Source organism: Recurvomyces mirabilis, assembly GCF_035927965.1.
Source record: "Recurvomyces mirabilis strain CCFEE 5264 chromosome Unknown scaffold_25, whole genome shotgun sequence".
Classification (NCBI taxonomy): Eukaryota; Fungi; Ascomycota; class Dothideomycetes; order Mycosphaerellales; family Teratosphaeriaceae; genus Recurvomyces; species Recurvomyces mirabilis.
The window spans coordinates 110,554-130,762 of record NW_027041959.1 but is presented as its reverse complement, the minus strand read 5'-3'; the positions used below and the strand labels follow the sequence as shown (position 1 = coordinate 130,762).

The window sequence follows — 20,209 nt, the reverse complement described above, 5'->3', positions numbered from 1 at the left end:
TTCGGATGTCCTCAAGACCCTCCTAGATCCTCCTGGACCACGATAAATGAACGACCGTAACAGCTTCAACCGCTTGTTTTCCAAGAAGAAGAAGATACTCGTGCATCGACAGATAAATACTGCTTCATACCATACCAAAGCCTCCATCATGTCAGCAATTCTGGAGCAAGCTCCTCACCGGCGGAATACGAATACAATTTACAGAGGATTCGACACTGGTCTGAGACTTCGAGGCAGGCATCGTCCCTCACATACCACTGGCGGCCATTCAGAACCTGGAAGAGTCATCACGAAGGCTGAGAGGCAGAAAAGGCTAGCAGAATCTAAGTCGCCCTCGCCAGAGACAGCCGCTGGTCCGATTTCCAGTTTTGCTGAAACCGGCAACAAAATACTTGCTTGGCTTGGCAAGCTCACTGCATCTGACGAAGGCAATGCCAGACCTGTTCGCGAGACGACTCAAGATCTAGAAGACAACACAGCATCCCACGCGGCTCTAACGGCTCTGTACCATCCTGGCGGCAGTCCTGGTCGTCAACCAGTGCGCCTCCGCGGATTCATCATCTTTGTCATCCTCTTTTTGCTCGTCATCAGCCCTCTTTACTACTTGGCAGAATATTTTATTAACGGAACCAGCGTTGAAGCAGCATGTATCCCGACCACAATCTACGTTCCTGTCACGCAGATCTCCACAATCACTTCGACCTTTTCCGCTTTTCAACCATCCTTGAGCACTTCAGACAGCAATGTAGCCATCACGACTACCAGCTACAGTACGATCCACTCGACATCGACTATGTACAGAACTGTCACGGTCACTACTGTACCCCCTGGCTATCCGACTGCTAGCTATGTCATGACTGTGACGCAGACCCAGACAGTTAGCCCAATGTCGACAGCACCGACTATCGTTTCTACCGAGTCGGCCGCTGCCAGTACGCCGACAGTGACAGCGCCTGCATACACCTCTACAACATTCAGCTTTGTTAAGTATGTGAGATACCAATACCTTTAGATTGTGCCCAGCTGACGAGATCTGATTACAGTGCTCCCATCACGATCACTTCGACAAGCACCTTCTACAGTACAGTCCAGGTCTCCTACGCCCCGTCGATCCACCCTTCTTACGGCGGTTACGGCCCCTCAGGCTGGAACACCTCGAGTCAAGCCATTGTAGGACCGACCGTCGGATCGACCGCTCCTGCGAGCGCAAGCGAGGTGGTTTCTACCATTACAGCGACTTACTATCTTGGCACCGACAGCTCGACGACGCAGACTGGCACAATTCACATTACCACAATTCTCACAGTTCATGGCACCTCAACGGTCACCTTGTCGAGCTTCAGCACGAGCTTTCCATACACGCCTTCTCCCACTACCATCTCAAGCTCGAGCTCGACATCTCGATACGCTAGCGTGGCCTCCAGCTCTTTGTCGAGCGTCTCGGCGGCACCGGGATCCGGCACTGCCACTTTCCCTCTGTTTACGATCAGCACTTCCTCCAGTAACGCATCAACGAGCGCCAGTACTTACGCTCCAGCCCCTAATACGATATCTTCATATGGAATCGGAACCGCACCATTGCCCGCTCTTTCCAGCAGGACTTCCTCCTTCTCTTCCGCCAATATGACATTGAATTCAGAATCGTCCTCCACGACCAGTACTACTCTAAGTAGTCTGGTCCCTGGCAACACTTCCACCACCCAGCCAAGTCAGCTCAGCTCGACTACGGCAGCTATTGTTGTGCCAATCACTACTACTTTGTCATTCGGTTCTCTGACCACGTTCCTGAAGAGCACAAGCACCACAATCGGCCTTCTTGGTACCAGTACGCAGACGGTATCTAGTTACTTCGTCTGGAACGGTACTACAACATACACCAGTGGGCAACCGGCTACGCTGACCTCCAAATTGCCAATAGTCTCGACTTCCGGCTCCGCAAATACCACTACAAGCATCTCGTCGGTACATTCGACCTCGACTCCGTCATCGACTGCAAGTGGTCCAATTACTAGTGGTGCTACACCGCCGAGCCTGTCAATTCCGGTCTCTGACTCTACAGGTGCTTTGTCTGCGATCTCCAGCGAGCTTTCTGGATTGACTACTTCCACTCAGAGCAGCCAGGCAACCGGTACTAAAAGCATTGGGTCCACATCCAGTCATCCGAGCAGCACGACACCCAGCACATCCTCCACATCAATGACTACGACGAGTTCAACCATTACGAGCTCAGCTTCAAGCACGTCCCGCTTAGCTCCCAGCTCTTCGTCTGCTGGCCTCATTTCCACCATCAGCGCACCGACCTTATCCGCGTATGGAAGCAGTTCCACAATACCGAGTGTGAGTGCCGCAAGTTCTGTAACATCTCCGCCATCAATTTCGAGCTCCTCCACCTCCTCGATCGCGACTAGTACGTCGACAAGCTCATCATCATCTTCGTCCAGTATGACAAGCACTCTACAGAGTACCCCACAAGGCCACTCTCAGCCTGCAGCCGTGTCTAGCACCACGACACAATCAAGCACCTCGAATAATTTTCCGCCTAGTTCTGCTTCAGCAACGCCAACTGCATGCGGTGAAAGTGGTCCATTCACGATGACTTTCGATGATCTTCCGAGCTTCACACCAAACAACCTCAATCAGACGGACATCACGCAAGCGCCACCAATGCCGAACCCATACCACCACTTGAAGTTCAGCAACGGCTACGTATATGCTCCCTTGCCCAACGAGCCTTATCTGCCGGCCTCGTCGCCCCACCTTGCTGTATTTCTTGCCAATGGTAGTGGGATGAGGACTGGTCCTGGTGCTGGTTCTGAAAATCCCGGAGAGATTGCTGACGGCCCTTACCAATCCATGTCGGCCTTCTGGTTTGATGCCTTCTCATCCTTCGTCGGCTGCGATAACAGCGGCCCATCTGATTGCACCATGGTTCTGACAGGCTATACCTGGAGTCCAGAAGCTGGACGCGAGATACCGGCGTATACCCAGAACATGACGGTGGCTCCTTGCCCGAGCCTGCAAGGTTGTGTGATGCAATTGATCAACTTCCCGGAGTCTTTCCGTGGTTTGAGCGGCTTGCAGATGAGAGCTTATGTTGGTCAGCAGGAGAGGATGTTCTTCGTCGACAATCTGGCTTTGGCATGGTCGAACGACACCTGCGCCGCTGGTTTGGAGAGACTGCGCCATCAGTAGAAGCCATGGGTGCGATTTATAAGGAGACATGCATCGCAAGAGCGAGGCTGAGAGCATCGCCTTCAATGATATAGCATGATTTAGAGACCGATGGCCTGGGCAGTCTGGTACTACTGTACGTAAATAACAGCGATAAGAAAAACAGATGTGGTGTAAACAACAACCAATTCCAGCTTCTGCTTACCTTTAGGCCTGCCTGAGTTGCATGGAATTTTGGTACAGGCACAATCGATACCAGAGTCTTTGCTGCGAGAGAGCGATCAAGGGTAAGCAGGCCAGCTACTTGAGAATCGACACACAGAATTTCGTTCGTATGAGTCGCATTGTCTCCCTAGATCATTTCACCTTGCGCTGAGCATAGTAAGACTCTCTGTAATGCCATGATTAACACTTCTCTGCGTCCATAGAGACGCAAAATACACACGCTATGAGCAGGTCAGTCATGCACATTGAATGGTTCGACCATCTGCTAAGACGGTGTAGTGACTATCTTCGCAAGCGCTTCGAGGCGCCTCTTGTTGATCAGCTCAGACCTCTGGATGCCTTTGCTAGACTCCATCCTACTATGGCCATAAAGAGCGAGGATGAGGAGTACAACCCGCTGCTCGCCAATTGGGACCGCGAGGTGTATAATGAGTATCAGAGAAGGACAGCCACCGGAGATGTGGTATCTGAAACAAGAGGTATGCTTTCTCGGCCGACCTGCTGTGCTTTGGCTAAAGGTTAACAGGGTATCATGTTGATAGCCTGTTCGCAAGCAGCTTCGATGGGTCCTTTGATGCGATGTGGGCGAGACAGTCGGATGACAGTACCCTGAGCTTGCTATCAACATTGGAGAAAGGTGCAGTTGCATATGAAAAGGAGATCAGCCATCGGCATGTCGCAACCAAACTACTCAACAGGGGCAGAACCAAGAACAGCAGCTGTGCTCAAGCCCTACGTATACCTGATCGCGGCAAGCCTGGGACGAACAGACTCAGCAGATCTGATGTCAGTCCTACAGCTTACGAGGCGATCGGCTTACGCCTATATGTCCCTAGCAGCATGAATCCTATCTGGCAGGAGCTTGCAAAGTGCAAAGAGCTTCGCGCAAGGATCAGGGAGCATCCCGGCTAGCAGACTCCTGAACATTCAAAGGCATCTCGGTCAGCACACGAGAAGAGTCTTGCGGTGGCTCATGGTATCTCTTTGGGACAGTTTCGGCCAATGCCCAAAGCGCACCCATCGTCGACCGGTGTGCCAATCGTGCCCCATCCAACGAGCTTCAGTATCTTACGCAGGGTAGCTCAGCCCATCAAGAAGTGCATGATCAATCTAGGTTGTGTTGGAAGAGCTTGGAAAAGCATGTACAGGAGTAAGCAGCCACGTGAAAAAGCGGGCTGCGGTGCATCCATATCTGTGGTATGGGGCCGAGCACACAAGCGCTTGTCCTGTGGTAGAAAGGGATACAGGACATTAGCATTGCGCCTTGCTCGCAGAGACAAACGGAAGGCCTGCAAGCATCCGACTCCTGAATCCAGTACGTTGCCGCCAAGGGTCAAGATCCATTCCAGCGCCAGAAGGTGCATTGCTCGTCGGTCGATCAAAAGAGAGGCTAGAAGAGCTACCGAAAGGGCTTTCGCAAGGTGCTGATTGGACACGCAAAACAGTTGCTCAGTCTCTGATGCGCAGATCCGGAGTCTGCAGCTACCGTCTCCAGCGTGGCGACCAACGAGGATAGATGCGGAACAAGCAAGACTCAGGACACGTCGCACAGGCGTCTCGATGCTCAAATGGTGTAGACGATGGCGATTCGAATCTGTCGATGGTTATGAAGAGCGATGTGGATGCCCTCCTCTTTGCCTGATTGGCTACGAGCCTTGACCGAGGCAATTGGTCGGAAGGACGTCAGTATGTTCACATCGACAACTACATATTGCAACTTCCCTTCCATATATACAGTCTACACAACTAGCAGTCCGAGTCATCAGACATGCCTCTTATCACAGCTCATTTGATAGCATTGTCAAGCAACTCAAATGTCAATGGCTTTTTGAGAGCTCTATCATCTCGCAGCGTGAAGCCACTCGTTGCCTCCAAGGCCGTCAGATGGATCATCAAACCGGAAAAGCTTTCGACATCGAAACTTCTCAACACCGAATGGGATCTACTTATCATCCTGCCAGCGTCGACTCCGTTGCCAGAGATCTATTTGGGCGCTGATTGGGTCAAGGCGCATTGGTCCATCACAGCTGGCGCTCCAAGTAGCCTGGTCAATGGCTTCGGAGGCAAAAACGACAGATTACTGCATCCTCAGAACGGCGACGTCCCTGCTCTTACCGGCTCTTTGGACAAACCACGGAAGGCATCCTCAGCACAAGGGCTTGAGCTAAACGACGAGTTACTCGAGTGGAGCAAGGGTTTCAAGCTCGGTCAAGATGGCGCCGTCAGCATGCTCAATCTACTAGCTTTCAACCCAGGCAAAGAAATGCACGAGAGCTACCTGCAGTACGGCAAGGCCTTCGGCGAATCCATTGGTAGCAGACGAGGTGGCAAGGCCAAGATCGTGGGCAAGGTCGTTGCTAATCAAGGAACGAGTGGCGAGGACACTGCTGGCTGGGACGAAATTGCTCTGGCGCATTATCCGAGCATCAACCACTTCATCGATATGCTTGCTAGTGAGGACTACCAGGAAGTGAATCACAAAGATCGATTGCCGGCGTTGCGGGATACTTGTATTTTGTGCACAACAGAACTGGACTCGGAGCTTACTTCGGAGAAACCAAAGCTGTAGCATATCAACAGTAGAATATTACATTCCTGTATACGAAACGCAAATGGGTATCTAACGGATCATAAATCAAACACTTCGCTAATCCAGATCAACATGTCCCGTACCTCGCTCATGACAAGCAGTTTGAACGTCTTCCTTGATGTGGTCAAGAGCTGTCTCCCATGCTTTCTGAACCGTCTGCGTGGTCTGCCCGTGCTCGTCCAGCAGACAAACCATGTATTTCACAACAGCCACGGCCTTGCTGATGTCTCGCTCATCGACCACGACATCGTGGAGATATCTACTCAGAGCCTTTACATCTTCGTCATAGGGACCTTCGTCGGAGAACTCCTCGTACCAGGCCTTCACCGCTCCTCGCAGATCAGCAAGCTCACTAAGCTTTCCTGTGGTGAAGGTTGGCTTGTCGGGTCGAGGTGGTAACTGCAGTAGGCGATCCAATGGCCCTTCCTCATCAAACAGCTTCTTTTTCTGCTTTGCCTTAGATCGCTGATGCAATGACAGGTCAATACCACCCGTACGGGCTAGGCGAGCATTACGCTGCTGAGCGAGGACTTCCTGCCTCATGTCTTCTGGCAGGGCCGCAAGGAATTCGGGGTCGACTTCGTCAGCCTCGCCTTCTGTGTTGTCTTCTGTTGTTGTGCCAGCGTCGTCATGTAAGTGCTTACTCATGGGGCGTGCGACGAAATTGGCCTGCGTCAGCGTAGAAATGTCGCTGTTGTGCAAGTTGCTACGCGCACGACCAGCGAAAAGCCCTCCGCCACGCTTACGCTTGACCGGCTGCTTTGTGGTCTGTAGGGTTCGATTCTTCCGTGGCGACTGTGGTAGGAGGGCTTGTTCACCACGCTTGCGACCGCCTGGGGACTTGTAGAACCCCAAGACTTCGTTGCGCACGTCCTCTGGCAAGGAATCCAGAATCGAAGGGTCAAGCTGAGACTGGTTCGGTAAGGCAGTGGCAACGAAGCCGAGACTTCTTGCAGGCCTCGTATCTTCCTCTTCACTTCTGACGTTCTCGAAACCCTTCTCTAGCTCGTTCGACGTGAGGTGGCGTGCGAGCTTGGCCCGAATGTCCTCTGGTAGCTCAGCTAGGACCGCAGGATCGACCTGCGTTGGCAACACGAACTGGGTGCCAAGCGTGTTAAGCATCCTCTTAGTCGGCGTGCCAGGATCGACAACTTGGACTGGCAAACTCGGCTTACCAAAGTCGACTCTCCTTTGCTTCTCGGGCGTCTTAATATCATCTTGTATGGGATCACCGGCCGACTTTGCTTCTGAGATCTGCCTTTCGTGTAGTGGCTTGATAGCCTGACCAGTCTTGAATTGCAATCTTCTTTGACTACCCGGGTCTTGCATTCCTGCCCTGATTGGATCGAGCTTTTGCATTTGCACGCCAATGCCTCGCAGCTCACCCGGAGATATATTCAAGCTTCTCATCATTGTGATGACCTCTTTCGTGATGACAGCCGTATCGTTCGTGGCAACGCCAAGCTGTATACCCTTGTTATGAGTATCGCACTTGCCATGCCCGAGATGCTTTGGCGGGTCGCGTGGAGCATCAGCAGCACGGCGCATGACCTTGAGATTGAGCTGGCGACCTTTCACGCCTTCTTTGAGAAGACGCTTGGTAAGCTCGCCGCATAGACCTTGGAGGAATTCGTCAACCTGTTCATGGTTTTCGAAGCGTACACCCCAGTTGACTTCAGCTGAAACGGATTTGCGCACAACCTGCTCGCCGACTTCCACGCGATCGATGCCGCGAGAGTATTCCCACAGTTTCTCGCCGGTCTTCGGACCTAGAGTGTTGATAAGTCGTTCTTTGGTCTGTTCTCGGATATCCTTTACGAGCTTCACACCAATCTCTTCAAGCTTGCTGCTGGTGCTCCAAGCTACGCCCGGCAGCTTCTCTACTTCTAGAATACCGATGAAGTCCAAGACCTCCTCTGGTCGAAGTTGGTGCTGACCAGCGGGCTTTGCCTTGCGTAACGCTAGCTTCGCTTGCAGTATGTTGCCGCCAATACCCACAGAGACATTGCACCCAGTCTTGGCCAAAACCTCATCGCGCATGTTCTGAGCGATCTCGTCGGCCTTGCGTTGCTCACGAAACACACCGCCTTCGTGCCGCTGAACACCGTCCGTACCACTTTCTGCGAAGCACAAAGCACTGATATCGACTAGTGCTTCGTCGATACTGACGCTCTGCACGACCCCCTCCGTGGCAAGGATGGCTTCGTAGAATTTCCGGCTCGCTGCTTCATATGCTGGAAAGTCATACGGCAGGATTTTGATCTCTGGACAGAGTTCCTGAGCACGCTTCATCCACATTCCGTTCTTCACACCAAATTCTCGTGCTGCGTAGTTGCAGCTTGCAATCTCAGAGCCAGATCCATTACCATGTGCCACCACACAAGGCTTGTCTTTGTGCTGCGGGTAGTTCTTCAGTGAGACTGCGGCAAAGAAAGAGTCAAAGTCGACATGCATGATGTAGCGCCGTTGACCAGGTAATTTCTTCAATTTTTGCTTTTGCGACGAGGACTTCTCCGCCGCAACAGCTTGTAGCTGGGCTTTGAGGTCGGCTTTCCATGTGGATAGATGATGTAGTCGTGATTCGCGATAGTACTGGTCGAGAAACTCTGGGTTCACAACGGTTGACTTTCGAATCTTGGGATCTGATAGCAACAATGCATTGTGCTCTTCAGCAGTCATACTGGCTAGCCTGGAGGGCGAGACAGCACGGAGAGCCTCAGAGTCGCGCACAACGGCCATGGAATAGTCGGGCTCCTGTGAGCCCTCGCGTGGACGAAATGCAGATGTCTCGGGAAGTGTCATCTCCGTGTTTTGCTGTGCCATCACATCTTCTGTATCTTGAATATGCTGTGCTGGAGGTGGACTCGAAGGCGGTGGCGTCTCGAGCTCGGTCCTGACTTCAAGTAGGTTGGCAGAAGCCTCTACAGCCTCCAGCATTGGTTCGTCATCGTCCAGGTCATCTTCGGCGAGTGCACGCTCGACCGAGCTCGTAATCTCAGGCATCGGATACTCATCCTCGTCGATCTCCTCGTCAGGTGTGACTGTCTGCGCGAAGCTAGCAGGCCTGCTTGAGACACTCGACTTCTCAGCATCTTGTGCCTTGAGCTGGCCCGTGTACCAGCTCGCATCAGACTGCTCTTTGTAGCGATGCGTATTCCGGTTGACTTGGCTTGTCATCGTACCATTCGCAAAACCCAACACCTTCTGGTTCGCGCCTTCGTCAACAACACGGTAATTCTCCCAAGGCAATAGCTTGCCCACATCAATACTATCCACAACCCAAGCTGGCTTAACAATGCGGTACCGCTTAAACTCCTCCTTCTTCTTGGGCGTCAGGTTCGAAGCGATGATGTGCGTGACCATGGTCTTGCCATCAAGATACTGTATGAAGCCACCGCCATATTGAACAATCAGGGTATGCAAGTCATTGAGACTTGGCTGCGTATAGCCATTTATATGGCATACCAGACCCTTGAATATCTTCGGCTTGTCCGTCGACTGCGCTCTCACTTGAGCATCCAGATTCTGGAGTTTGATCTTCTTCCTCCTGAAGTACTCAGAGAAGCCACCGAACTTCGAGCCCTCATACTCGTCTCCATCCTCGGCGTCGAAGGTGTGTCCCTCGATTCGCTTCCTGACCAGAGTCGACTTCTGCTCCAGCCGAGAGCCCATCGTCTCGATTACGAGCCCAAGCGAACATCGCGCAATATACTACTATTGCGCCAGATATGCTGGTCGACATGGGCGGACTTATTGTATGTGGTTGTCAACTTGATGTGGGCCACTTTATCACGTCGTTTCGCGTTAGGTAAGTGGTCAAAGCTTGCACCCCACGTGATATCAGTCGCGTTAGACAGGCGCGACGCGCGAGTAGGAGAATGTGATATAACGCATCATCAGGTCTCGACGATCATTACCTCGAATATGAGTTAAGAGGCTTCTTTCAATCTCATCGCTTGCATCTTCCTCTTACTATTCTTCTACACGCAGTTACGAACTCATCAGCATCCCTTCTGTCTTTCAGATTTGTAATCATGCCCGTCTACACTCAGCCCGATCCAGATACCACCAATCGGGAAGATTGGACGAATGCGAAGTTCAACTACGCTGTACCTGAAAATGCATCCAATGAATGGCGGACCACTGTCGCGAGGTTGCAAGATCTAGAGCGTTCTCTCGCCGTCCACGATGCAATGAAATCAAACCTCACCAGCACGCTGGTCAATGCCAAGACGAAGAACTACTTTATGTAGGACTTCGTAGACAAGACTCTTATGAGTCCGTGTTCGATCGAGTATCACCTTCCAGGCGACTGACGATGTACTCCGCGTAGGCCTACGTTCTCATATGTCCACCCACTACCAGCATAAGCAAGAGCAAGCAACCTGAGGGCCAGTTGCAGGACATCCGGCTCGATGCACACAGACGCATGTCGATGGCATGCCAGCTGCTTCTCGATAATCCCAATCAATTGGACATGATGATGGAATCGACTGATCCTGGCCGAGCGGTAAGATTTGCTTAGTTCACATGTGGGATCTTAACTCTTATGCTGAGCTTTTCTCGTCTATGGTGGGGCGCTATCCGACAAGATCACGAATGACATCGAAGAAGCCGCACGAGCCCTTAAGAGGGATATGGATTCTCAAGCGTAATCGGCTCAAGTCACACCAGTAGTCTGATACTGCAAGTCCTGCAGGATAGGTTTCGAGGGCATATAGCGATTATTCTTTCGCCTCAAGCTTCAGATTCGGATTCTCCAAGATTGCTCCTTGCTTCGCAGGCATCAGAGCTCCTTTTGGTGGTGTATTCTTCGACTTGAAGTCGTCGCAGATCTGCTCCATCGTTACCCACTCCACGCCTTCTTTTGTATTGATGTACTCGATGAGCCTGGCGTACGCATTAGCCAGAGAACTCAGACAATGTTCGGCGTACATGGACAAGTATACCTCTCGAGCAGGAACAATCCTTGAGGATGCCCACAAACGTCCGGATGGACTGTTACAGGGAAGACTATGACACTGAGTCAGTTATCGAGGCTCTGGAGGCAGAACAACTGAGGTTCAGAAGACTTACCAAAGTCTTCTTCCTCGCGATAGAAGTAATCAAACTGATTGATCCATAGCTCCTCGACGTCCCTCGGGTTCACCCAGCCATGACTGTTGGGAGCCTTCTTGATAAACATCATAGGTGGCAAGTCTAACAGATTCATCAGCACTAGACTTCAAGACCTGACATGAAGTGCGTTTCTTGGTCACCGACCATCAAGATACCACGAAGCAGGGATTTCACACAAGCCAGTCATCTGCCCAGCCTCTAGAGGCTTCATCCAGTGCTCTGGCTGCTTCTTGTAATCGATCGGGATCCACTTATCGCCGGTCCTCAACCAATAGCACTGGCAATCATGGTGCGAAAAGCTATGATCATACTCAAGACCATACTTCAGCATCAACTCAGCACCCTCTTGACTCGACTCCCACCACGGTGCCACGATCCCACGCGGTGGCTTGCCGCCTTGGAAGTCTGTGATGAGCTTGTAGCACTTATCCATGATAGCAGTCTGTTGCTCTAGTGTCATAGCGATGGGGTTCTCGTGGCTGTAGCCGTGGAGCCCGATTTCGTGACCTGCTTCGACGATCATCCTGCATTCTTCTGGGAATGTCTCTAAGGAATGGCCAGGGATGAAGAAAGTGGTCTTGATTTTGTACTTGTCGAAGAGTTTGAGCAGACGACGTACGCCGATTGTGCCTGCGAAGAGTCCTCGAGAGATATCAGAGGTGCTGTCTTCGCCGCCATAGCTACCTAGCCAGCCGGCTACGGCGTCGATGTCGACTGAGATGCAGCATTGTGCGCCTGCTAGTCATTAGATCGATAAGATCAAACTAGTGGTTCGATCAGGACGTACGCTTTTTGCCCATACTTTCGAGTCGTGTTAAACGGAGTCTATACGAGTATGCTTCGAAGAGAAGTGTCGATTATTCTTAAGAACAAATATTGAAGACCGTGAGATCAGGACGACAAGATATACTACTTTGTCAATGGCGGGGTCTCAAAGCGGCAAAGCTCTATGTGCATGACGTCGACCCGTATTGGCAGATGGACTTCTTATCGTCCTTACAAGCAGGTACAGAGAAGTCTGTGGATCGATCAAGCCGAGACAGATAGTATCTATGGAAACTTGACGCAGTGGAACAGGTAAGATGCATGGTGCTATAGTTTGGTAGCATGGTAGGAACAAGGGTCGTCTTAATCAACCTCGGGACGGTGAACAGAGCTACATTTTGTTCGGGCAGAGGCGACAGACATATACACGATTGGTTCTATAGCAGAGGATTTACAATGAGATGCCAGGACGGGCGTTGTATGCATATATCTTGACACGCTTCCGCAGTTGACGTTGACGTTGAAAAGGCGTCGTCAATAGACAGCCGAGGCACAACAACAAACGGCGAAGTGAGGTGCCTTCTCGTCTTAACCTCGACTCCTACATGCTCATAATCACTGTTGTTCTCTATCTCACTAGGAACAACGGCTGATCAATGCGGACTTTGAACTAGCCTATTTCAAAGGCAATATGACAAGCGTTAGCCGTCGACCAATACAGCGACTACTGGTTGCGAATCGGTCAGTGTCGGTTACTATTGTCACGAGATAATACTGACGGACAACAGCGGCGAAATAGCAACTCGTATACTGTCCTCAGCTCGCGAGCTGGGCATCGAGACTTTCGCAGTTTATACGGAAAACGACATTGGTCACACCTACAACGCTGGTCAGGTCATAAAACTAAGAAGTCCTGCATCATATCTCGATGTGGACGAGCTACTCGAGATCGTCAAGCAGCACGGTATAGACGCAGTTCATCCTGGCTATGGCTTCCTGTCTGAATCTGCTGAGCTGGCTCGGCGCATGGCAGAAGCCAATGTCATGGTAGTCGGACCAGGATCGAACAACCTACAACGAACAGGAGACAAGTTAGAGGCTCGATTACTTGCGGTCGAGTGCGATGTTCCGGTATTGCCAGCTTTAACACAGCCCACGGGTCGTGTTGATGCTGTGCGGCTATTTGCTGAGAAGACTGGTCTTCCGGTAATGGTGAAGGCTGTTGATGGGGGCGGAGGTCGTGGTATAAGATTGATTCGTAACGTTGAAGAGCTACCAAGTCTAGTCTCGCGAGCAATCGAGGAGAGTCCATCGAGATGCGTGTTTGCGGAGAAGGCAGCTGTGGATGGCTTCAGGCATGTAGAAGTGCAGATCGTGGGCGATGGGACAGGCGATATCGTACACCTTTGGGAGCGAGAGTGCAGTATCCAACGTCGATATCAGAAGATCGTCGAGCTGGCACCGAGCACGGCCTCCAATAGGTCTGTGGTTAAGCCTGTCATCGAGGCAGCAGTAAGAATGGCAAAGAAGATCAAGTATGCATCGCTTGGAACGTTCGAATTCCTACTGAACATGGACTCTGGAGATTTCTACTTCCTCGAGATTAATCCTCGATTGCAGGTGGAACATACCATAACCGAGTCCCTCTGTGGTTTTGATATAGTAAAGGCTCAACTAAGGCTGGTTCAGGGATCGTCGCTCGAGGAGGGTGGGCTGATGAGGCATGGCCAAGACCCATCGAACCCACCTAGTGGTCACTCGATACAGTTGCGAATTACTGCTGAGGACCCGGAGAAGAATTACTCCTTGTCAGTTGGCAAAATCCAGTCCTTCCGCTTCCCATCAGGCAATGGCGTCCGGGTTGATACAGCTCTACTCAACGGTGCTCCTGCCATTATAGGATCGGATTTTGACAGCGTTCTCGCTAAGCTGATTGTTACTGCAGCAAGCTGGGAGGATGTTGTCAGTAAAGCCAGGCGGGCACTGGAGGACACTTCTATCGATGGCGTCAGTACTAACGTATCGCTTCTGCGAGCCATAATTGATCATCCAGACTTCCATGCTGGAACATGTGATACTCGATGGTTAGAGAGTAGGCACGAAGAATTACTGCAGCGAAGCCGGCAGCTAGCAAAAAGAGGAGATCCTCTGCACGGTCTAGTCGCGGCGACTGCTGGTATATCTATCAGTACTGCAACGTCAGATTCATCGACGATGCTTCGAAAGGATGACGCTTGGTCAATAGAGCTTAGCCAGCAAGGTGCCGAACGATCAAAACAGCGGTCACATCATCTCCAGCTGACAAGGGTAATCCGAAATGATTTTCCGAACACATTTGCGGCGGACATCCTGTTCACGAAGCCTGGTGAGCAGCCTACAGCTTACCGGATGGACATGAAGAGCACATCTACATCTGCTTCGGCCGCCAGCTCTCAACATAGGCAGGGCTCGAAAGCTGACTCGAGTCACGTTATACTGCCAGTCTCTGGCAAGCTCGTGGAGATACTGGTAGATATTGGTGACGTTGTCAAGAAAGACGATCCTATCTGCGTAGTGAAGCAGATGAAGATGGAATTAGAGATTAGATCGCACAAGGCTGGTCAGATTACGTGGGTCACAGAGGCTGAAGACGAGGAAGACGTTGCGGAGGGCATGCTGGCAGCTATTGTAGAGGACGAAAGAGCGCAGGCAAAGTTATGAATATGGTTGCGTTGTATCGAAGGTCGCTATACGAATAGTCGCTGACCTTCCCATCGAGCCACCGATCCCAACGCACTAGTCATATTCGTACTCCTCGTCGTCCTGCTCATCGTCATTTGATCCAGGTGGGTCATCTCCCTCGTTCTGGATGACGTCGACCAAGTCGTCGACGTATGCCTCCCCAAAATCCTCCTGATACTGGTTATCGTATCGATCCGCCATCTGGTTGTGGTCACCGGCACTCAGATACCGGTAGACCATCGCGCAGTGACGGATGGCAGCTTGCATATTCGTCTGCTCTGGCTGCAGTGGCTCGAATGTCGCACACTGGAGCTCATTACGGTAAACCTCGCCATGGTCTTGCTCGTACAATTGATTATATGTAGTTGCGAGCTGGTCATGACCACCAGTCTGCAGCCGTAGGCACGACATCGCCATGTAGTGAATGGCGCCTTGCAGACGAACCGCCGCTTGGTCAGGAGTCGCTGCTGGTGTACCCTCCTCTCGGTCCGTCGGCTCAGACATCGGATCACGAGCCTCTGGTTGGTGTCGGTTGCCAAGCGAGAGACGGTAGGCAGCTTCGTGAAACAATGGATCGTCAGGGTCGATGCAACGACGCCACATGGCTGTCCTTGGTGACTCGAAGCTTGGCGAGTCTGCTGGACCGTGGTAAGGGGTCGGTGGAGTCCTGAGACCAGCAGACGGGTGAGGAGATGGTAATGGGTATATGCTGAAAGGAGGAGCATTCTCGGGCGTTGACTGCCTGCCATCAGCTGTGGTACCTGGCTGCGAGGTACTCACACCCTCGTTAGTGCTCGAGACAGGGGCTTGATCTCCTGCAGTGGCCTGAGATACACCATTAGCCCACAATGTCCAATCAGAACACATAGCAGTATGACACACATCTTCTGTGGTCTCAGCACGTGTCTCAGGCTCGTCCGATGGTCCGTCGAGCTGGCCGATGGCCTGTGGCAAACTTAGCATTCAGTGTCAATGTGTTGTATGGTGAATATAAGCGCGATATACCTTGAAACCTGCACGGAGCATCGCATCCTTGCGAAGGTCGGACATCTTGCTTATACTTGTGGTCTTGTGTGGATGAGTGTTTAAGATGAAATACGTATAGTATAGCGTTGGGTGCAAGGTGGAGATGCTGGAGGTCGCTGTATGTTAGATGATGTGCAGTAAGAAGATGTTGTTACCCAGCCTGTTGCGAGGAAAGGATTTTTTGCGGAGAACGCCAAGATCAACACTCGACGGAGGGGCTCCCGCATCTTAGCGTTGCTTGGCATGTAAGTGAATGGTGAAGAGTCAAGTAAAAGTGTGATTGAGTGGATGGGCAGGAGTGGAAAGAAGGACAGAGTGTCGAAAGCACTTATACTCGGAAGCAAGCCTCTTTATACCTTCCAATGCATTGATACATGGATGATTAGACAAACATGAGAGCAATCTTCGTATTACGGGCTTTGTGTCGACTAAGGTACGCAGAATGTCTCTAGTCGTCATACTATTGAGTTTGGGCTTGTATTGCCACGGCCTGGCATGTGGAAGCAGGCCAGAATATCATGACATTATCCTTTGGATCTATCAGGTATCATGAAAGCATGCCATAGTTCCGCAAACGCCAGGAAAGAGAGCAGCGTTATTGCGGACCGTTGCCGATCAGCCTCATCCAGTTGCTGCGAAGCCAGATCGCGAAGACCGCCATAAGGATCGAGTATGGGCCGGAAACACACTATGATTCTTTTGCCTCCTCGGATTCCTCTTCGTAGATCTTGACCTTCTCCGCATATTCCAGGATGTTGCTGTGAATAGTGTCCTCAATCAGATGTCCCTTACCACCAGCAACTCGTAGAATGAGATCATTGAGCGACGAGCGACCAAGAATATCAACGTGGTCACCGGTATTTGGACCACCACGTGGGCTGAACCTGTCCGGCTCGTGCGGCATTTCATAAGTCGTGACCTTGATCCCAGCAGGATTATATCGCTTTACCTTCCAGCCTTTGTTGCACATATAGCCCGTGCTTAACAAATTGACTGTGCCGTCGCCTTCGCCCATGATCACGCCACGGTCAACGTAGCCATCGGGAGTGCTCACCGTGGTATCGATCATGACTGTGCTCTTGTTGAGTGCGCCTGCGTCCTCGCGGTAGTAGTAAGCTCTTTCAGTAGGCTTGCCGATACCGTAGAAGCAATATATCTTCATATCCGGGGCCAATGGCAATCGTGTCTCGAGGGGATTGATCCATTTGGCAGGGATTGCGTTGTTATCTTCGATCACCTTCCGCGTGTATGCGACGCCGTGGGAGTACGCTTGCTGTACATTATCACGATACCATTGCTCGGTATGGTCGTAAAGATATGGCAGCGCCTGAGCTACTGTCATATTACCAGGCGTAGTCCGAGAATTGTTGACCTCTCGGAAGTTGATGAAATTGCCATATGTCATGTTCTTGCCAGGAGGGTCGTCGGGCGCCCAAGAATGATTGCCCCAAACTGCCTCGCCACCCATTGGTAGCATACTGCTGATGCCAGGCATGCGTCGAAATATCTCCGCTCGCTCCTGACGGGACAAGAACTTCTCGAGACCATATACAGCGAGAGCACTAAGTTGCGCAGTATCTCGCATCTCGCCACTGAGCATGGCTGGCAGATCCTTCAGGGCACCGAGCATGCAGCCGGAGATGTTTATCCAGGACTCGATATGGTCGTTCACCCAGCTAGGTCCACCATTGCCATGACCTTCTGCCTCGATCCAGTGGAAGAAGTAGAACAGCACTTGAGAGCCCATGGAGTGTGACAGAAGCACTACTTTCACCCCGGAAACCTGTTTAGCCAGCTCGATATGGTTCTTGAGCCGCGAGAAGTACTGATCGCGCTTTTCAAAGTTCATGTAGCTCAAACGCCAGTCGTATGCTGCTGTGAAGGCATTCGTGGGATCGTAACCGATGGTCGCCAGGTTCTCCAAGATCTTGTTCCAGATCCAGTATCCAGTAATGAAGAAGTCGGCTGCGTCGAAGCCTTGTGCGGCCCTGAGTTTCACACCGGGTGGATCAAGACCAGTATATTTGTCGAGCATGATATGCTTCTTCCAGCTGGGCTTGTCGAGGACTAAAGCTCTCATCATACTCCAGGAGCCCCATAATCGCTTCCGAAAATATTGTCGAGATTGCTCTTCGGTGCCCCAAGACTCAAGACCGGTTGAGATCACTCCGGGTATCATGATAACCGGATATTTATGCGCTATGCCTTCCGCACGAGCTTGCAAGCCAATGGCGAAGGAGTCGTAGGAGACCGCTGCTTTCTCATTATTCTGCAATCAAAGGCACCTTCGTCAACGATCAGCTAGAGTATAGCAGGTGGCCGGAGAATATGTGCTTACCTGCAGATCCCGTACATCCTTGATCAGTCCAGCCGGTAGCACATCGAGTAGGCTGTCTAGATTCATATCCTGCAAACCAGCCAGCTCCACCATCTTGTCCAACCCGCCATTACTGCTTGCAAAGAAGCCTGCCACCAAGATCCCGAAGATGCCGCCCAATGCAAAGATCCATAAGTTCCGCCGCCTTACGCCCTTTGTCTTCTTCTTGCTCAGCTTATCGAGCTTTGTCGCCGGTATGACCTTGTAACTTTCGCCCGTTGCGCCATCTTTCTGTGGTGGTGTAGGACTGACATCTCGAGAAGTCGACGGCGTGCTGTCAGGACTCCGTATGCCAAAGATCCTCCGACGTAGCTCAGACATCCTCAGCCCAACCACAGCGAGCGAGGAGAAAGTGCTGGCAGAAGTCGTCCGCGACACGCGAAAAAGAACGCGACGTCTTCGTCATGGCTTGAACCTAGCGCCTGCCAGAACATTTCATCTTGCACGTGTCACTCCACGACACGATCAACATCACATAAATTTCGAAATACGGGACTTCTGGCCGACGGAAGTAGGCACAGTCACAGGCACAGGCGTAGTGCATTAGCTCCGATGTCCTATTCGGTCACCAAAGATTGCTTTACATTTAGTGAACTTCGACTCCGATGAGTGGCATCAATCAGGATGTCGCCACGAATGCGCCTTCGCAAGACAATGAACAGGTCACGGGCGACGTGAAGATCCACTACATCACATATGGCTCGGAGAAAGAGTCATCATGGCTGCCGGCAATAAGACAGCTAATCTCGAAAGACTTGTCCGAGCCATACAGCATATATGTATACAGATATTTCCTATATCAATGGGGCGATCTGTGCTTCATGGTACGAAGTGCTCGAGTATCGAAACGAGGTTCAGTAACTGACGCTTTCAGGCTCTTGACGATCAGGACAACCTAGTGGGTGTGATTGTATGCAAGCTGGAACCACATCGAGGAGGACCTATGCGAGGATATATCGCCATGCTCGCCACTAGATCTGGGTATCGTGGCCGCGGTATAGCCACGGAGCTAGTACGGATGGCGGTCGACAAGATGATCGCGAAAGATGCAGACGAGGTAAGGCATCTATACTCAATTCCTGCATCTCATCACATCTCTGACTTACGTATTGTGCAGATTGCTCTGGAGACTGAAGTCGACAACATTCCAAGTCTCCGGATCTACGAGAATCTAGGCTTCCTACGGACAAAGCGACTGCACCGCTACTACTTGAACGGGAACACTGCATTCAGATTGATCTTGTACCTCAAACCCGGCATACCATACAAGGTCACATATCCTCCAGAGTATCCTTACCCAGAAGGCGATGGCAGTACCCCTCATCAGCAAGGGCCTTTGGACGAAGATCTGATCCAGCGACAGGCGGCACAGTTGGATATTCAGGATATCCATGATCAGAGATTTAATCTTATTGCGCGTTCCGACGACTTCACCTAAAGCTTGAGCGTAAGCCAACACTGGATCGTCTTCGTACTACAACCGTCTCGCTTTGCCACCCACGAGCTCTGCACGACCAATGCAACATCACAGGTTGGAAGTGGCTTCCTTGGCATCCGGAAGGAAATTCTGCTCAAGCTTCTCTCCAGCAATATCGAACGGGATACACGGTAGTGTGCAAGCTACGAAGCGTGCAGGCTGTTTCGTTGACGGATTAGACCAACGGTGCCTACAGAAGTCAGCGAAAGTATCAACAACATTCGAGTCATTCTCACATGGTTCCCCGCTGCACGATATGATCCTACGTAGCCATCAGCACTTATCGTGTCAACATCCTAGAAAACAGTAGCTCACTCCAGGATGCAACCGAACCTTCTCCCCGCCATCCAACTCATGATCAATCTCACCAATGACACACATGGAGAAATCAAGCGACACAGTCCTATGCATGGCACTGACAGCACCAGGCTTAAGATCAATCACGAGCAGATTCGCGCCCGTTCCAGAATCCGACTCGCTGACTATGCTTGGGTTCTTGTGGCTCGCGGGACCAGAGTCGGCTTCGTATGCCTTGATATCAGCATCATCGGTGAGGTTTGCGGGCACCGCGGCGACGGCGAAGGATCGTGCGAGGGCGAGTGTAGCGCTGGGGTTGCCTCTGTTATAAGTCTGTTCGGGTGAAGGGGCGTATATGCTCTTGCCGGCGCTGTCGTGGGTAGCTATGTATCGTTTGCAAGGAGGCAGGCCTGAGACTGGAGAAGGATTCATCGACGCCATT

At 51.5% G+C, this 20,209-nt stretch overlaps 10 protein-coding genes across 10 annotated transcripts; 5 read left to right on the top strand and 5 right to left on the bottom strand.

Annotated features, from left to right (window-relative positions):
* Positions 1-148: 148 nt before the first annotated feature.
* Positions 149-3,192, top strand: LTS14_008351 (uncharacterized protein; the record flags this gene model as incomplete). Its single annotated transcript, XM_064841039.1, has 2 exons — positions 149-987; positions 1,044-3,192. The coding sequence occupies 2 exons, from the start codon at positions 149-151 to the stop codon at positions 3,190-3,192; spliced, it is 2,988 nt and encodes a 995-aa protein (XP_064691299.1).
* A 565-nt stretch (positions 3,193-3,757) lies between these two features.
* Positions 3,758-4,308, top strand: LTS14_008350 (uncharacterized protein; the record flags this gene model as incomplete). Its single annotated transcript, XM_064841038.1, has 2 exons — positions 3,758-3,875; positions 3,923-4,308. The coding sequence occupies 2 exons, from the start codon at positions 3,758-3,760 to the stop codon at positions 4,306-4,308; spliced, it is 504 nt and encodes a 167-aa protein (XP_064691298.1).
* A 704-nt stretch (positions 4,309-5,012) lies between these two features.
* Positions 5,013-5,965, top strand: LTS14_008349 (uncharacterized protein; the record flags this gene model as incomplete). The annotated part of the gene is made up of 2 exons (XM_064841037.1): positions 5,013-5,082; positions 5,181-5,965. The coding sequence occupies 2 exons, from the start codon at positions 5,013-5,015 to the stop codon at positions 5,963-5,965; spliced, it is 855 nt and encodes a 284-aa protein (XP_064691297.1).
* Positions 5,966-5,983: 18 nt separating this feature from the next.
* Positions 5,984-9,658, bottom strand: REV1 (deoxycytidyl transferase; the record flags this gene model as incomplete). The annotated part of the gene is made up of 2 exons (XM_064841036.1): positions 5,984-5,991; positions 6,070-9,658. 2 exons carry the CDS (start codon positions 9,656-9,658, stop codon positions 5,984-5,986), a joined length of 3,597 nt encoding a protein of 1,198 aa, XP_064691296.1.
* Positions 9,659-10,710: 1,052 nt separating this feature from the next.
* LTS14_008347 (uncharacterized protein) lies at positions 10,711-11,904 on the bottom strand (the record flags this gene model as incomplete). Its single annotated transcript, XM_064841035.1, has 5 exons — positions 10,711-10,876; positions 10,936-10,999; positions 11,063-11,185; positions 11,249-11,839; positions 11,892-11,904. 5 exons carry the CDS (start codon positions 11,902-11,904, stop codon positions 10,711-10,713), a joined length of 957 nt encoding a protein of 318 aa, XP_064691295.1.
* A 656-nt stretch (positions 11,905-12,560) lies between these two features.
* LTS14_008346 (uncharacterized protein) lies at positions 12,561-14,569 on the top strand (the record flags this gene model as incomplete). The annotated part of the gene is made up of 2 exons (XM_064841034.1): positions 12,561-12,610; positions 12,658-14,569. 2 exons carry the CDS (start codon positions 12,561-12,563, stop codon positions 14,567-14,569), a joined length of 1,962 nt encoding a protein of 653 aa, XP_064691294.1.
* A 75-nt stretch (positions 14,570-14,644) lies between these two features.
* Positions 14,645-15,640, bottom strand: LTS14_008345 (uncharacterized protein; the record flags this gene model as incomplete). Its single annotated transcript, XM_064841033.1, has 3 exons — positions 14,645-15,415; positions 15,473-15,535; positions 15,596-15,640. 3 exons carry the CDS (start codon positions 15,638-15,640, stop codon positions 14,645-14,647), a joined length of 879 nt encoding a protein of 292 aa, XP_064691293.1.
* A 664-nt stretch (positions 15,641-16,304) lies between these two features.
* LRO1 (phospholipid:diacylglycerol acyltransferase) lies at positions 16,305-18,314 on the bottom strand (the record flags this gene model as incomplete). Its single annotated transcript, XM_064841032.1, has 2 exons — positions 16,305-17,885; positions 17,955-18,314. 2 exons carry the CDS (start codon positions 18,312-18,314, stop codon positions 16,305-16,307), a joined length of 1,941 nt encoding a protein of 646 aa, XP_064691292.1.
* A 284-nt stretch (positions 18,315-18,598) lies between these two features.
* naa30 (N-alpha-acetyltransferase 30) lies at positions 18,599-19,431 on the top strand (the record flags this gene model as incomplete). Its single annotated transcript, XM_064841031.1, has 3 exons — positions 18,599-18,817; positions 18,868-19,050; positions 19,111-19,431. The coding sequence occupies 3 exons, from the start codon at positions 18,599-18,601 to the stop codon at positions 19,429-19,431; spliced, it is 723 nt and encodes a 240-aa protein (XP_064691291.1).
* A 271-nt stretch (positions 19,432-19,702) lies between these two features.
* Positions 19,703-20,208, bottom strand: LTS14_008342 (uncharacterized protein; the record flags this gene model as incomplete). The annotated part of the gene is made up of 2 exons (XM_064841030.1): positions 19,703-19,732; positions 19,786-20,208. 2 exons carry the CDS (start codon positions 20,206-20,208, stop codon positions 19,703-19,705), a joined length of 453 nt encoding a protein of 150 aa, XP_064691290.1.
* Between the last annotated feature and the right edge of the window lies 1 nt (position 20,209).